We start from the raw sequence: 16,192 nt of genomic DNA, 5'->3' as shown, positions 1-16,192 counted from the left end.
AGTGCATTTGGATAATTTTAACATCATTCATGAGCCATACAAAATTATCAAGTTAAAAATTAGCCTGCTATATTTGGTCAAATATTTAATTAACTCACCCCTAATGCCTTGGCAGGGCCAGACCGAATGATTTTGCAGGCCTTATACGGTCCGCAGGCCGGATGCTCCCCACCCCTGGTGTAAGGAATCAGTGAAAACAAATTTTCTGCAGAAGATTAAAGAAGAATACAGTTGATTCTAAAACATTAAGATAAAATTGACAATAGTAGCCTTTGTGGGGAGAAAAAAAGAAAATTTAGTGGAAATTGACTTAACCAAAGATTAGAAGGGGTCGGGGAGAATGTTTCCTTTGGCTTCCAGCAAGTGCCAAGCCAAAGCATGGAACCTTAAGTGATGTTCCAAAGAATTGCTAAGCATGTTGTTTGGACAAAGAAGGATGAGAAAATCGCCTGCCAGAGGTCCTTTGTCCACCTGCTGCCTTCATTACTTATGGCGGCAGTTCTCAAACTCTTTTATCTTGGGAACTTTATATAATCTTTAACATTAACAAGGGCCCCAAAGAGCTTTCACTTATGTGAATGCCATCTAACGGTATTTCTATTACATATTAAAATAGAGAATTTCAAAATATTATTTCAAATCAAGGCAACGATGAGTACTTACTTTTTGTTGTTTCTCTATAGACTCAAAGACAAGTTCAAGATTTCAACATAACCATTTATTTGAGGATAATGAGGTTAGAGCTATCCTGACAGATAATACCAAGGTTAGCTAATAAAATTACAGAAATACTGAGATAAAACATTTTATTAATCTTTATAAATTTCTATTATTTATAAATATATACATATTGATCCTTACATCAACTACCATAGAAAATACTAGAAAACACAAGAATACACATGCAGGCAGGCATTCTATTAGTCAGCAGAGTGATGACATCATTACACATCAAATGGTCTCTGGAAATTTCCACTCATAAGAGAAATTTCCATTCATAAGAGAATGAAAATGAACTGGAAGGAGTCACTGGGGGAAGTGCTGTTGGACACACATTTGTAGGGGAATGTTTTCCTTTTGTCATGATTCTAGGAGTGGGGAGGGAAGAAGAAATAAATTGCCTTTTTCTGTACTTTCATTCAGTGGAGGGAGGGAAGCATATATTGGACTACAGGAAGAAAAGCTAACAAATAGGTTGGAAGTAATATTCTATCAGCAGGAACTTGATAGATCCAGGTAAATGCTTTGGTATAGTGGCTCCTTTGAAGAGCAAAACCAAGATTTATTAAATGTCCTTCAAAGTGTTTATCTTAAAAACAATTACAAGTTTTTAATTATACTGCTAATTACCAAAATCAAGCAATGCAGTTTTTCTTTCCGCTCAATGAATATTAATGTTAGTAAAACTTGAAGTTTGGCATGCCAAATAAACTGGCATGTTTGTCAAAAAACGAACACGTGGTTTGAAGATAAACCAGATCTAGAATACGTATTTGTAGATTTTTGCAAAATAAAATTAAGTTTAATTTTATCAATTAAGAAAATTAAAAAGGCAAATTGTCTTATTATCCTAATGGAAATGGTTTTGATCTCGGAGATTCAAAAAAAAGATCTTGGAGACGTCCCAGATCCGGCGAGTTTGAGAACCAATGCCACCGAATAACTTTAATGTCACTTCCCATTTCATATTATTACTAAAGTGACTTTTCTCTGATGCATATGTTGCTCTCCTTCCCAGATCACCCTTTTAGGAATGTTGAGTTAAGGGAACCACAAGACCCCCCCCCCCCCCCCGCAGCCTAGTAGGGACCAAACCCGAAAACCTCCGGACTCCCCGAGGACGCTCCGCTGAGCACTGAGAACCCCCTCCTGAAGTCGCAGAATAAGCCGGGTCTAGAACCCAGATAAACCAGCCACCCGCGCGCTAAGGCGAGGCCAGAACCAGAGGCTCAGGAGGGAGGTTCTTGCCTAAGAAAGCGCAGCGCGAGCTCCGGGAGACGCCCGCCCATTGGCCGCCCGCCGCAGGTAGGCGGGCCCCGGGGGCGGGGCGGCGCCGCCAGGTGCTCCCCAGGTAGCCGCCGCCTCCCTTTCCCACCGATCAGCTGCGCGGCCTCCCGGGATCCAGGCAGGAAGTTCCGTCGCGCGCGCCCCGGTGCCGGTCAGGGCACTCCTTCGCGGACCCCAGGCGCTTCCGTGGCCCGAGCGCGGGGGCCACCCCGTCCTGCAGAGAGCGTGGCCGAGATTTGGCGGGGAGCAGAGACGGAGGGTCTGGCGGCCGCAGACACTACCCTACGACGCGGCTGCGGCCCGGGAGCTGCGGGAACATGCGCCCGGAGCTGCAGGTGCGCTGCCCCGCGCTGGCCCTGGCGGGGGATGGGTTTCTCGGAGCGGCCACTCCGCAGATCGGGTCCGATTGCAACTCGAGGCAGAGGGTCGCCCGTGGCGGCAGGTGCCGGCTCGGGCGTCGGCCGGGTTCGGGGCGCGGCGTTTGTCCCCAGGCACTTTCGCGGCCGCTGTCAGGGCGCGGATTGGACCCGGGTGACCGAAACCGCGCGCGGGGCACAATTGTCCCGTGGCTCTGAGCACAACAGGTCCGTGACTCAGGTCCTACAGAAACTCAGTGCTGAGGCAGGGGCTTTTTTGACGTGTCTTTCTGTTTGTTTCTGTTCTAGTTTGTTTGACCGTTGCTGGACTATGTTTACGCTCCTGATTCTACTCAGCCAGCTGCCCGCAGCTACCATCGCGTTTCCTCTTTGTACGAGAGGTCCAGAGGAGTCTGGGCATGCGGGGGAAGAAGGTGAGCGTGGCTTCGGTTTCCCAGAAAACCCTCTTGCAACCCCAAGCCGCCTAGTATAGATCTCAAAGTAGGAAGCATAGTATTTGAAATTACACGCCCTCGTCAATCATAGGAGCACTAAAATATTCTTTAGTTTAATTTTTGGTTTATTTGGTAATGTTGTGGTTTAAGTGCAATGGATACAAACTGATTTTGAGTTACTTTTGATTAAACACACACACACACACACACACACACACACACACACACACACACTTACACACTTAAGATCTGGTTTGTGGTTAACCTGAATGGAGAACCTATTTCAACTTCTAAAATCAGTGAGTGCCATTTTTCTTTTTTTTTTTTTTTGTTTACATAAGGCTATGTGGTAATTGTAATGAGCATAATGAGTTGTTCTTCCTGGAAAGAGAGAGAGTCCAAGATCTGGTCTGGACTTGTTGAGACCCTAGGCAAGTCACCTGATGCCTTTTGGCTTGAATTTCTTCATCTGTAAAGTCATGGGGGTGAGGAGTGGAATGATCTGAGGTCCTTTTTGATTTTTCAAATCTCTGGATATAGTCGGATGGTTGTGAGATTAGGTTTGGGGCTTACTAACCTATATTTTTACACCTTGTGGGTTCCAGGTCATAAATAGACGGGTTCCTGCCCATGTTTTAAGAGCCTAACAAAGAAGAAGAAGAAAAAAAAAACAGAAAAGGGGGGAAAAAGGCTTTGGCTCTCAGCATCCTTCTCCCTGCTTCCCTACCCAGCGCTAGTACTTTGGATCTACTTCCCCACACATTACTGTCCCTTATCCCTTCCCTTCTCATCAGATCATACTCAGCTCATTTTCAGGATCTGTTACACTAATACTCCTGGATGACTTATTAATGATTAATACAGCTTAGTGTGTTAAACCTTCTAGGAGAGAGAGAGAGAGAGAGGAGAGATTGGGTTTTAAGATAGGGCAATTATCTTAATCCAGAGGAATTGAACCCTTGATGACAGAATTCTAGGCAATTGGATAGGCTAGCTCATGGTAAAAGGACAGATTTTGGAAGGAGATCCTTCTTGGTATCTCCCAAGTTGTACCATGTATGTAAGTTCACTCATATATGAGGTTGATGATCCATTCTCAGTGGGACCAGATGCTGATCCCCAGAATCCTTGTGAATGTATTCATCTATGCACACAGTAACAGACAAAAAGACACTCTCGAAAATAGTATCACAAACTCTGGAAGGAATTTAGAGATCATACTTGAGTGCAAAAGGCTGGCAATATATGTGGGAAATGTAAAAGAGGAATCCTCTATGTTTAAAAAGCCAGCTTGTTCAGTTATTAACCATTTTGTTAACACAGACTCTGCGCCAGGCCCTATGCTGTGTACTGGAGATGTAGAAATGAAAGGCTGTAATCCTTGCCCTGGAGGGCCTCTTCATTGATCTGGGAGGCAGGGTGTAAACAGGAAGTGACCATAAACTCAGAAGGTAGTAACAGAGACCTGCAGAGTAGAGGAAAGTTCTTAGCAGTAACTCTGTCTTAGGAGAGTTGTACGGCACAGAAGCCAGTGCTCTCTATATGCAAATAAGATAAATGAAAAGGTATATAATAAATGGAAATATGAAAAGTAACTAGGAAAACCTACAGCTAAATTCTGATAAAGGTCAGTGACTTACAAGGAATTTATTTAAAAAACATGTGGAGACCGGAGAGAGAACGAGAATGAAATATTTGGACTGGTGGGTCTGAAATGCACAGAGGGACTCTTTGAATGGTCTAAGGCAGGAGAAATGGAGATGGATAGAGAATCTGAGGCGGCAGATCCAAAGTGCAAAGACCAGAGGGAAAATAGAATCTCTCGCGCAAGTTCAGGATGATCCAGAGCAAGGAAGTTTGCTTCTTTCAATTATAAGCACTTTCAGGGTTACTTAGAACCCAAACAATAAAAAGCAGCATTTCTCCTAAGACTGTGAGGGAGGCAGGGAAAAGTTTGATAAGGCACTGACCGAATTGGAACTTTCACACTCGGGGAAGTGGCAAACAGCCTCTGGGTGAGGATTTGTACTGGCATAAACATCACTTCAGGAACAATAAAACACGTTTACGCCTCTCTCTTTTGTATTCCTTTCCAGTTGAAAGTAGCCTTATTGAGTGCCATTCAGGAGGGTAGGGATATTTTTATAACTCAGATAACCTTTTCAAACAGAGGACCAACAATGAGAAATTTGGCACCGCTTTCTAGTCAATAAAATGTGAAGATCTGGGTGAATCTGAGAAGTAGCAATACAGAAGCAGATTTCTAATATTCTCCTTTCTGAAATTAGATTTCATGTAGTTATAGTTAAGTTAGGCAGGTTTTGAGGTACTGCATTATTGGTTTAGTATTTTAAACCCATGTCAAGCCGAGTACCACTAGACTATATCTACGAATTGCTTCAACTGATAGAATTATTTTTAGTGATATTTCTTTTTGTCAGCTTTGAAAACCACACAAGAAAGCTTGGTGTAACTTAACTACATCAAGAGAACTCTTCACTCTTTTCACAATTTAAATAGGAATTTTCTTTCTTATTGTTATCAGTATTTGACATCTTTCTATTTCTTCATTAGTATTTACATCAAAAGAAGAAGCAAACTCTTTCATACATAGACACCTGCTATATAATAGATTTGATTTGGAGCTCCTCACTCCAGGTGACCTAGAAAGAGAGTGCATCGAAGAGCTCTGCAATTATGAGGAAGCCAGAGAGATTTTTGTGGATGAAGATAAAACGGTAATTTGGTTAATGATGTTAATTGTCTGGAAATTTAATAACTCGTACCTAAGAAAATGGCCCTTGCAGTCATTAGAGATTTAATGCTTTAAATAAAATTAGGATTCTATCTCTGTCATCTCTTTTCTACTTTCTTAAAAAGCGAATTAGCTTTTACTTTAGACTTGGCTTTATACTTAATTAACTGGGCTTATAGTAATCAGCAAATGATTGGTTATGCTGTAATTTTGTGTGCTTAATGTTTATTATCTTCAAAAACAATCATGAAGCAGTGAACTAAACTTCAGGATATAAGCTGAGCTAGCTCTCTGACACAGGCTTTAACCCAAGACTCTGAGCAGTATTTTCGGACGGTGGCCTCACCTCTTGGATGACTGTATTTATAGTTCAGGTATTGGCAATCTGCTATGTGCCAAGTGCTCTGCTAGAGCCTGAAGATACAAAATATACAGTCCCCGCACTCAGGAGTCGGTTGTGTGGCATCACTGTAAATGTAAGGGAGAGACTTTGAGACATTCTCCCTTAAAATATAATGAAATCCCGTCTGTTCATCTTGTAAAGGCACAAAACAGAGACAGCACTGGCCTTGTTATAATCTGGCATATTCTTGAAGAATGTTAAATGACCCAAATTCTTTACTTTTGTAGATTAAATAACCCCAGCTCCTTTTTCCCTTCCTCAAAAGTGCCATTTTACTCTTTGGTCAATAAGAACCTCGCTTGGTATCCTTCAAATGCAGGTTTTAATGGAACGTAGTTCTTTTCCCCCCAAAACGGTGCCCAGCCTCCACACTAACATCTGCTGCTTGTATTAGAGAAGGAAAACAAAGTCTACACTTTGTAAGGGTGCCTGTTGAGATTTTATTCTGTTTTTCACAAACCCGTTTTGTAATTTTATCACGGTTCCTTAAAATCTCTCCCATTCTCTCAAGTAACACTGAACTTAAACAGCCTTGGGGATGTCTTTCTAAATCAATAAATACCTTTCAATAAAATCTAGCAAACCGAGGTCCCACTTAGCATAGAAAAATTCAGACTCCTTTTCAAAAATTAGTCTCCTGCCTCAGCTTCTACCTTTGGCACTTGCACCAACTCTGCAATGCAATAGTTTCCCTGATGCCTGCGTGGGAGCTCTGGGCAGGTGAAGGGAGAATAGCAGGGTACAGTGGTAGAGAGGTGGCACTGGCAATAATCCCCTGACCATTCCAGAGTTGGGAGAAACAGTAGTGCATGGTAGTGCTTTAATTAGAGTGAGTCACACCCTTTAGCTTGAATGAACTGGTATCTTACCTGTGGTACATGCCAAAAATTTACCACCCCTAGTCTAGGTCATTGGGACCAAATAAAATGACAATGAAATGAAATTAACTTGGAAAATTTATCTTTCTCTTAGCTGGCATTTTGGCAGGACTATTCAATTAAAGGACCAACCACAATATCAGGTAAGACAAGAATTGATTAAATAATGTTTTTCCCACACCCTTTCTTTTATAATACATTTAGTTTCATTATTTGAGTTTGGTTGTTGCTCAACATGCTTACCTTGTAAATTCAAGGAAATTTTCTCAATTACACACTGGGCTATTTAAGATAGAAAAGGCCCCATTCATCTATTTATACAATGAAAATCAAGTTTGGTGAGATACTCGGGAAATGAGATAATAGGTTTAAAGCTGCTTTAAACAGCTCAGCTAAGTCAAGACTTGCACAGAATAAAGGTTGTACTCCAGTAGTAAACTGTTTTAATTGTTTTGTCCTTTTTTTTTTTTACCATTACAAGTGAATGGAAATCATATGTTACTAGGTAAGTTAAGATTGTTAGGTAGTATGAAGTAACTTCTAGAGAGGGACCATCCTGTCTTTTATCTATATTGATCACCTCTAGTTAACTTTTAGGTAGGTTTTTTGCCAGCTGTTCTTTCATTCCTCTTGCGTAGGGCCCAAGCTTATAGGGAGATTATATTACACAGCTACACTGGAGTTGCTCAATACATTTATCTTAGTAGTTACTATCAAAGTGTGCCTAGTGGAACAAAGTTTAAGTTTATCCCGCTTAGTCTTGAATATTATTCATTTAATATGACTTATTTAAAAGAAACGAAACCATAACTAGGGCTTTCAGGAAGTGTTTAAAATTATTATTTTTTAAAATATATTTTATTGATTTTTTACAGAGAGGAAGGGAGAGGGATAGAGAGTTAGAAATATCTATCAGCTGCCTCCTGCACACTCCCTACTGGGTGTGTGCCCGCAACCAAGGTACATGCCCTTGACCGGAATCGAACCCGGGACCTTTGAGTCCACAGGCCGACGCTCTATCCATTGAGCCAAACCGGTTAGGGCTGTTTAAAATTCTTTAGGTCATATGTTTAGCACAAAGATTTTTTAAAAGCCGAACCGGTTTGGCTCAGTGGATAGAGCGTCGGCCTGCGGACTCCAGGGTCCCGGGTTCGATTCCGGTCAAGGGCATGTACCTTGGTTGTGGGCACATCCCAGTAGGGGGTATGCAGGAGGCAGCTGATCGATGTTTCTCTCTCATCGATGTTTCTAACTCTCTATCCCTCTCCCTTCCTCTCTAAAAAACCAATAAAATATATTTTAAAAAAAAGATTTTTTAAAAATTAATATTATTTGATGCTTAATATTGTGCTTAGACCCAGGATTAAATTTATGGAAATCACAGGTAGGGCTTTTCAGTTGTTATATTTACGTTATTTTAATGATTTTTCTTAAGGTGGAAACAGAGAGAAAATTGACGTTTTGGGCCTTCTGACTGGACTAATTGCTGCTGGAGTATTTTTGGTTATTTTTGGATTACTTGGTTACTATCTTTGTATCACTAAGTGTAACCGGCAAGGACATCCAGGGTAAGTACCAAATGAAAATATTTAATTCACTATTACACATTCTGTACTGTTATTTTTAAGTGGATTTAAAATGGCTGCCTGTTTTTTAAATAAACTTTTTATTTTGGAATAATTTTAGATATACAGGAGAGTGATAAAGATAGTTCAAAGGAGTACCATGTATCTTTCACCCAGTTCCCCTCATTGTTAACAGTTTATGTTATCATAGTACATTTATAAAACAACATTGGGCCCTGGCCGGCTTGGCTCAGTGGATAGATCATCGGCCTGCAGACCAAAGGATCCCGGGTTTAATTCTGGTCAAGGACACGTACCTCGGATGCTGGTTCCTCCCTGGCCTGGGCCCGGGTTAGGGCATGTGCAGGAGGCAACTAATCAATGTGCTTCTCTCACTTCGATGTTTCTCTCTGTCTTTCCTTCTCTATTCCACTCTCTCTAAAAGATCAATGGAAAAATATCCTTGGGTGAGGATTAACAAACTAAAATAAATAAAAGTTTAAAAAAACAACATTGGTACATTAATATTAACTGAATTCCAGACCTCATTTAGATTTCACCAATTTTTACATGATTGTCCTCCTCCTGCTCTAGGAGCCAATCAAGATAGCACATTGCATTTAGTTGTCATGTGTCCCCAGTCTCCTCTAGTATATGAGAGTTGTTTGGTTGCCTAATTTAACACAAATAAAAAACTTCAAAATGCTGTTTCTAAGGTCCTTCAAAACAATACAAGAAGATTCCCAAATATCAGATTGAATTTTCAATGTTTCCTTCTTTTTTTAAAAAAAAAAATTGTAATTGATTTTAGAGAGGAAGACAGAGATAGAAACATCAATGATAAGAGAGAATTATTGATCGATTGCCTCTTGCACACCCCACACTGGGGATCGAGCCTGCAACCTGGGCACGTGCCCTGACCAGGAGTCAAACCCTGACCTCTATGGGTTGATGTTCAACCACTGAGCCACGCTACGGGCCGGGCGATGTTTCCTTCTTGAGCAGGAGGCAGATACCAGTGTCCCCACATTCTTTCCAGAGGCAAGAAGTCCCATAGTTTAGTCTGAGTCACGGTGATATCAGATCTAGCCATGTGGCTACCCAAATAGAAAAAGATTAGCTTTTAAATTCAGTTATTTTTACTGATACTTTAAATCAAATAAAAATTAATAAAATAAAATGGTTACCCACTTGAAGATAATAGTACATTAATAAAGTTTCATGAATATTCATAAAAGCAGTACTTGTTTACATAATAGAACCTCAATGTACTTATAGGAATAAAAAGTTATTAGCTTCTGTATTACCTTCTTAATAAATATAGATGAGTAAGCACAGAATAATGTTATTTTTAAAAGCACCAGATACTAAACAGACTATTCAAAATTGGTGCTTATATATTCCTATTTACACTTCCAAATTAAGTGAACAAGTGCATGATGGTGACCAGGTGATGGAAAGGTTATGGATATTAGATAATGGTGATGATTACAGAATGCTGTGAATATAATCAATACTGCTGAATTGTATACGTAAAAATGGCTAATATAGCAAATTTTAAGTTATATATATTTTATCACAATAAATTTTTTTTCTGTATTGTTAAGGTCAGAGTTTAGGGCAACAATATAGAATTAGGATTCATCTGTTGGAGGATAAAAGCTGAAGCCATGAGAATAGGCAAGTTCTGAATGAGATGGAAGAACAGAAAGCAAAGGACTGAGCCCATAAGGATGCCCACAGAAAGGGTGCAGACAGGAGACATGCCAGCAAAGAGGGCAGAGGACAGGGGCAACATAAACTGTAATTCTGTCCCCAAACTGGAATTCCCAAAAAGCTCCCTGAGGCATTCATCTGACCTGTGGGCATGGACTAAGGAGTGTGTCAGACTTCTGTAAATCCTGCAGAAATCTGAGAAGTGAGAGAAAGTAAGGAGAATTGGTTCCATTTTTCTTAAGCCACTATCTTTTATGCTGTATGACTTCTATTAATTTCCCTTATTTAACAGACAGAAAGTATTTCCAAGTATTAACATTAAAAACGCTGGTCCTTCAAAAGAATACAAGAAGGTTCACAAATGTCAGCTTTTTTAAAAAAATAGTTACACTTAATGTTAGTACAGTATAGTGCTGTACAGTTCACAGATCATTCTTACATCTATTGTCTCACTTTAACCCTCACAGCGACCCTTTGCATTTTAGGGGACATTTCAAACTAGGTTTACCAAATATTCTCCTTTGTTGGGATTAGCTTTTAGATACTTACTAAAGTACATTTCATCTATTGTCCTAAGAAATTCTTCCAGCAGAGTTATTTGTTTTCTTTCTATATTTTGCAAGTCTGAAATGGGGGAAGGGTGAAGAAATATTTGAAAAAGAGTGAAAAATAAGATCATTGTCAGAAAAGTTTGTCTCATTCTTCTGTAAAAACATGCCAAGAAATTGGAAACGAGATCTTTTCATTTCTTAGTTTCTTATTTTATGGAGTAAAATAGGTGTAATATGATGTCCATTTATTTGAGATGTTATTGGTGCATACTTTCTGGTTTCACTCATCTAAGGTGTATGTAAGAAATAGCTGTGTAGATATTTAATGGCTTTGGTGCAGTTATTGTTTCTATATCTCAAGCTTTGAAAGTTGACATGGAAAAATTTATTTGTTCAAATAAAGCATCTGTTCCTTATAAGCAAACAAACAGAACTTTTTGTTACAAGCTAGTGAATGTGGCAAGTGACTAGCCTACCATGAGAACATTCCAGATTTCTGACAGAGGAGGAATTGTGTTCAGCCCTCTAAGTGAACGTGTAATGATCTCGGTCACCTCTCAATTATTGACGGGCTGATTATCCAGTTCCTAGATTTACACAGATCTTTTTCTACTCTCCTTCCCTCCAATTTCAGATCTCATTATTACCTCTGAAGGAAAGGGTGTTTTAAGGTGCAAATGGACTTACTTAGTTTAGAAAAGTTTACAGAATTTTGAGTCTGCTAAACTGTCTCTTGTTGGGAAGGATGTTGTAAATATTGACTAGAGGTTGGGGATTACCTATGAATTTTAATTATCTTGTTAGCCATAACTGTAGGAGGTTAATTTATGCATAGATTAGCCTAAACAGTTCCATTTACTAATGTTTCAATTATCATTTTGTAATTTACAAGTGAGGAGGGAAAAGGTAGGTTCAAAACATCAGACCCATATTGCATTTCAATTTTCATTGGCTGGTGTAGCTGACAAAGTTTTGTGAATATGGTGGGACTAGAACTAGGCCATATATATATTTTTTCATTGTTGGGCTTAGATCAATGGAGTGGGAAAAAGACATAATGTGAGGAAGGGAACCATACCAGTGAACGCACAGAGCTCATCGCACATACTGAGGAGTGTTAAAGAGGCTACCTTGGCAAGAGCAGAGAGCTATAAAAAGCAGGATGAGGCCGGAATAAGGGAGGCTTTGAAAAGGAGGTACAGGAGTTAGAACTCGATTCAGTGGGAAGAACGCTGCAGGTTAGACTTTTGCAGAGAAGAGTGATGCGATGAAGGAACTGTTTAGAAGGGACCTCCGCATCAGGCAGCAGGACTTCGGGAGGGGGACAAAGGAGAGACAGACATCAGCTGCTGTGATTATCGGTGGCATTTGGTTGCCTTGACTTGGCGTTGAGCTGCCTGTCAGCAAAACCTGGGTTTGGTTTCACGCCATACTTTGAGGAAGTTTTCGTCCAGGGAAAGTAGCGTATTTTGAGTCCTTATGTAGAGGTAGCTATTATTATTCCCGCTTTACAGAGAGGTTAACTTGCCTTTGGTCACATGACTAACCAAGGACAGGATCCGGCTTCATACCCATGTCTGACTTTAAAGCTCTTGACCTTTCCACTAGACCAAGAAAGACTCTTTCTGTTGTTAGAAACCTGTTGTTCTATTAATAAATTAGGTTCAACTTTTATAAAATTAGTCAGTTGGATTTTTAAATGTTGCCACCTTAAACTAAAACTGCTGCCTTTTCTAGACATAAATGCTGTGTCTCTGTTTAGTTCTTCAGCCACCTACGTAAGAAGAGGAAGGCAGACTCCCTCCATCATTTTCAGAAGACCTGAGGAGGCTGTCTTGTTTCCATCACCACCTCCACTGGGGGACGCAGAATTACCTTCTTATGAACAGGCAGTAGCACTGACCAGAAAACACAGTATTTCGCCACCACCGCCTTATCCTGGATCAACAAAAGGGTTTAGGGTATTTAAAAAGTCTCTGTCACTCCCATCTCACTAAGCTCACCTTGCCATCTTGGTGGTAGAGGAGATTCGTATTATTTGAATGGTTCATTTTTCCCGAACCATAAAGACACGCCAGTTCAGCCCTTTATGACGAACTGCAAGAAGTAACGGAGGAATAAGCATGAGTATTACACCACAGAAATTCTGTCGGCATCTTGAACCTGAACTTGATCATTATTAACCTGATAAGAAGCTTGGACTCCATATCTTTGCGGTTAAGAAGAGAGCACTTTTTTCTTATTTATTTTAATGGTTCAAAAAAAAAATCTGTAGTATGGGTGTCATAAGTAGAACTGATGAAAATATCTGTATCCTTTGTGGTAGATAAAGGTTGTAGATTTTTTGTGTTGAATATTTTAAAAGTAAGAATTTGTAACCATTAGATTATCCCATCATAATATCGGGCCCACTCTTTATTAGGTTTTCTTATTGGTTGCAAAACTTCAAAGAATTTGATACTTCATTATAAATTGGTGGCCTTAATATAATCACTTGGTTTTATATTTTAAATTATAAAATGGCATTCACCATATATTGCCGGTTTTAGTCGTTAATTCTGGCTATCAGTCATGTTTCATTATGAGGAGTGGGATCAGTAATTTTCTCTAAAAAACAACACACTTGCTAAGGAGTTAGATCTTTAGAGGACTGTAATAACAAGGATTTTCAAGAGTGTTACACTAACAAATAAATACACAGGCCTCAAATCTAGGAGTGGCTAGAATCTGATAAAGTTACCCAAATTACTAAGTAGATGCACCTATTTTATTGTTAAACTAGAGGCCCGGTGCACGAAAATTGTGCACTGGTAGGGTCCCTAGCAGCTGCCGGCTGGGGCCTCCCTCCCTTCCCCTGGCTGGCCTGCCCCCTGGTCGAACTCCCGGAATAACTCCGGTCAAGGGGAAAATTTGCATAATACGCTTTTATTATATAGGATTATCAATATATAACTATATATAATTATTTATTTTGAAAATGTGATTTTTCTAAATAATAGCTTCAGAACCTAGAAGAAGTAATTTACTTTTCTGCTATTAAAATATAATATTGGTTAAAGTTACCAGCAACCCCTTGTATCTCTTAATGTCTGGACACAAAACACTATCAGTAGCCATTTTAACTTATATTTTATCTCTCCTTCTAATCGTATTTATGACCAGTCTCTCCTTAAGAATGTAGTAGAGTTGCCCTAGCCGATTGGCTCAATGGTTAGAGTTTGGCCTGCAGACTGAAGGGTCCCAAGTTTGATTACAGTCTAGGGCATGTACCTCAGTTGCAGGCTCAATCCCTGGCCATGGTTGGGGTGTGTGCAGGAGGCAACGAATTGATGTGTCTCATTCACATTGATGTTTCTGTCTTTCCCCCTCCCACTCTCTAAAATTCAATAGAAAAATATCCTTGGGTGAGGGTTAACAAACAAAAAATAATGTAGTAGAGTATCTAATGTAATAATAGAGGAATATGCAAATTAGCCAGGACGCCGTAATGTCATGATCAATCTACAAGCGGTGGAGAGCTACAGGGGGGTGGGGCAGCGAGCTACTGGCGGGCAGCTATGAGCGGAGAGCTACAGGAGGGCGGAGGGCGGGGCAACGAGCTACCAGCAGTGGAGAGCTACTGGGGTGGTGGGCGGGGTGGCCAGCTGAGGCAAGTGGCAGGGAGCTACTCGTGCACGGATTCATGCGTAGGGCTACTAGTAACCTCTGGAGTGAATGTGTGTGCACAAATTTATGTAGGTGGATATGTATGTATGTGGAATTTGTTTCCTCCTTGCAGGAGCTCAAGAAATACAACTATTACATGTAATAAAGAGATCCAGAATCACACACACACAAAAGAAAGACAAAGAAAAGAAATATAACATACTCCTGAGAAATAGAAAATTCTGTTCTTTATGATTTTACCAGGGATTGCATTTTTCTATTAAAGCTCATTTGTAAAATTGTATTGTTTTATAATTTTTACAGAGGCGAGACTTAAACTCACATGACTGGTAATTCCTTCCAAATTGAATATTTAGAAAGTATAAGTCATGTTACCATATGTGTATGTGTCTCTCCTTTAAGACAGCATGATCTTAAGGCACATAAAAGCAATACCTTCACCATTACAGACTACCACAAGCATTATCCTTTTTAGATTCTTGTGTCTCTTTGTTTGCTTGTCTGTCACAAAGAAATAATCTAGTAACATTTACATATAATTAGGAAAAGTGGTCCTTATAGAGCCTCCTATATTACCTATAAAAATTTAACTGTTAGTCATAACTTGGCTTTTACAAGTAAGCACTTTTTCTCATGTAACTTTGCACCTTGCACTTTGCACTTACTTTAACAGGTCAGAGGCAAACTCTACTTTGCTCACTTTGTAACAGTCAGACTAAGGCATAGGCTAACTTGCCCAAAATCTAACATATTGGTGAGAGCTAGGTTTATAATGAGCAAGCACACTTTTCAAGGCCCAACTTGTAACTATAGAATTAGACTGTCTCAAATTATGAAATCCAGGGGTGTTGTTGCTTAATTCTAAATCTATATGAGGAATTTATAAGCATTTGTCATATGTAATATATGAACCTATATATAAAAGTATATACTAGTATATGTGCCCTAGCTGGTTTGGCTCAGTGGATAGAGCGTCGGCCACAATTGACAAATGCTTATAATGTTTGAAAGGAAAATATCTCAACGTAAAATTATTGACATATTTCTGACATATAGCCACCCTTTCCTATTCCTATTGTATTTTGGGTGGATTTTTTTGTTTGTTTGTGCTTCTTCCCTAGGTAACTGATTAGGGTTAACCATTAAATCTACTTTGACACAAAGTTTTATGTTGAATTAGGTGTTTTCCCCTCTATTACAATCAGGAAATGAATGGAATATGGGTATAAAAAAGGAAATTGGCCCTAGCTGGTTTGGCTCACTGGATAGAGCATCGGTCTGGGGACTGAAGAGTCCCGGGTTGGATTCCGGTCAAGGGCATGTACCTTGGTTGCAGGCACATCCCCAGTAGGGGGTGTGCAGGAGGCAGCTGATCGATGCTTCTCTCTCATCGATGTTTCTAACTCTCTATCCCTCTCCCTTCCTCTCTGTAAAAAATCAATAAAATATATTTTTTTTTTTAAAAAAAAAGGAAATTGGACTAGAAAAAGAGAAATACACATTTATAATGTTATACCTTCAGTAGATAATTCTACATGGAATGTTCTTTCAAAATGAAAAAAATTAAAGAGAGCACAACAAAATGTGAAAGTTTTGCATCTGTTAATAATATTCCCTCTGTGTAAAATAGGGTGGGTGAAAACTCTCCGAACAATTAAGAAGTAGAACAAAAGTGTCCTCGGTGTCTTTGGTTTCCCCTTTGCCTGTAAAATTCTAATCATTTTTTTTTCTATTTATCAGATACTTTCTGTGTGTACACTTTTCCAGTATGTACAAGAGAATCTTTAACAAGAAAATGTTTGTTAGTGCTGTTCAAAAGCTCAATTTCATATCATTCATA

At 39.6% G+C, this 16,192-nt stretch overlaps 1 protein-coding gene across 2 annotated transcripts; it reads left to right on the top strand.

Moving 5' to 3' along the window:
- The first annotated feature begins 2,065 nt into the window (after positions 1 to 2,065).
- On the top strand, positions 2,066 to 14,525 carry PRRG4 (proline rich and Gla domain 4). 2 transcript variants are annotated; one of them, XM_059709776.1, is made up of 7 exons: positions 2,066 to 2,342; positions 2,673 to 2,797; positions 5,393 to 5,556; positions 6,949 to 6,997; positions 7,336 to 7,359; positions 8,290 to 8,422; positions 12,449 to 14,525. In XM_059709776.1, the coding sequence occupies exons 2-7, from the start codon at positions 2,695 to 2,697 to the stop codon at positions 12,681 to 12,683; spliced, it is 708 nt and encodes a 235-aa protein (XP_059565759.1). In that variant the 5' UTR covers positions 2,066 to 2,342; positions 2,673 to 2,694; the 3' UTR covers positions 12,684 to 14,525. The 2 variants fall into 2 exon arrangements, with proteins under 2 accessions (XP_059565759.1, XP_059565760.1); XM_059709777.1 differs by lacking the exon at positions 7,336 to 7,359 and having other exon boundaries at positions 2,070 to 2,342.
- The last annotated feature ends 1,667 nt before the right edge of the window (positions 14,526 to 16,192 follow it).

Source organism: Myotis daubentonii, chromosome 9, assembly GCF_963259705.1.
Source record: "Myotis daubentonii chromosome 9, mMyoDau2.1, whole genome shotgun sequence".
Taxonomy (NCBI): Eukaryota; Metazoa; Chordata; class Mammalia; order Chiroptera; family Vespertilionidae; genus Myotis; species Myotis daubentonii.
Note: the sequence above shows the minus strand (reverse complement) of the source record. Positions and strands in the feature narration are given on the sequence as shown.

Bases quoted from the DNA above. Each gene is read 5' to 3' on its own strand.
- PRRG4 (XM_059709776.1), top strand. From the start codon at position 2,695: ATGTTTACGCTCCTGATTCTACTCAGCCAGCTGCCCGCAGCTACCATC. The intron at 6,998-7,335 runs GTAAGACAAGAA...TACCATTACAAG, and splicing joins AGGACCAACCACAATATCAG to TGAATGGAAATCATATGTTA. The intron at 7,360-8,289 runs GTAAGTTAAGAT...ATTTTTCTTAAG, and splicing joins TGGAAATCATATGTTACTAG to GTGGAAACAGAGAGAAAATT.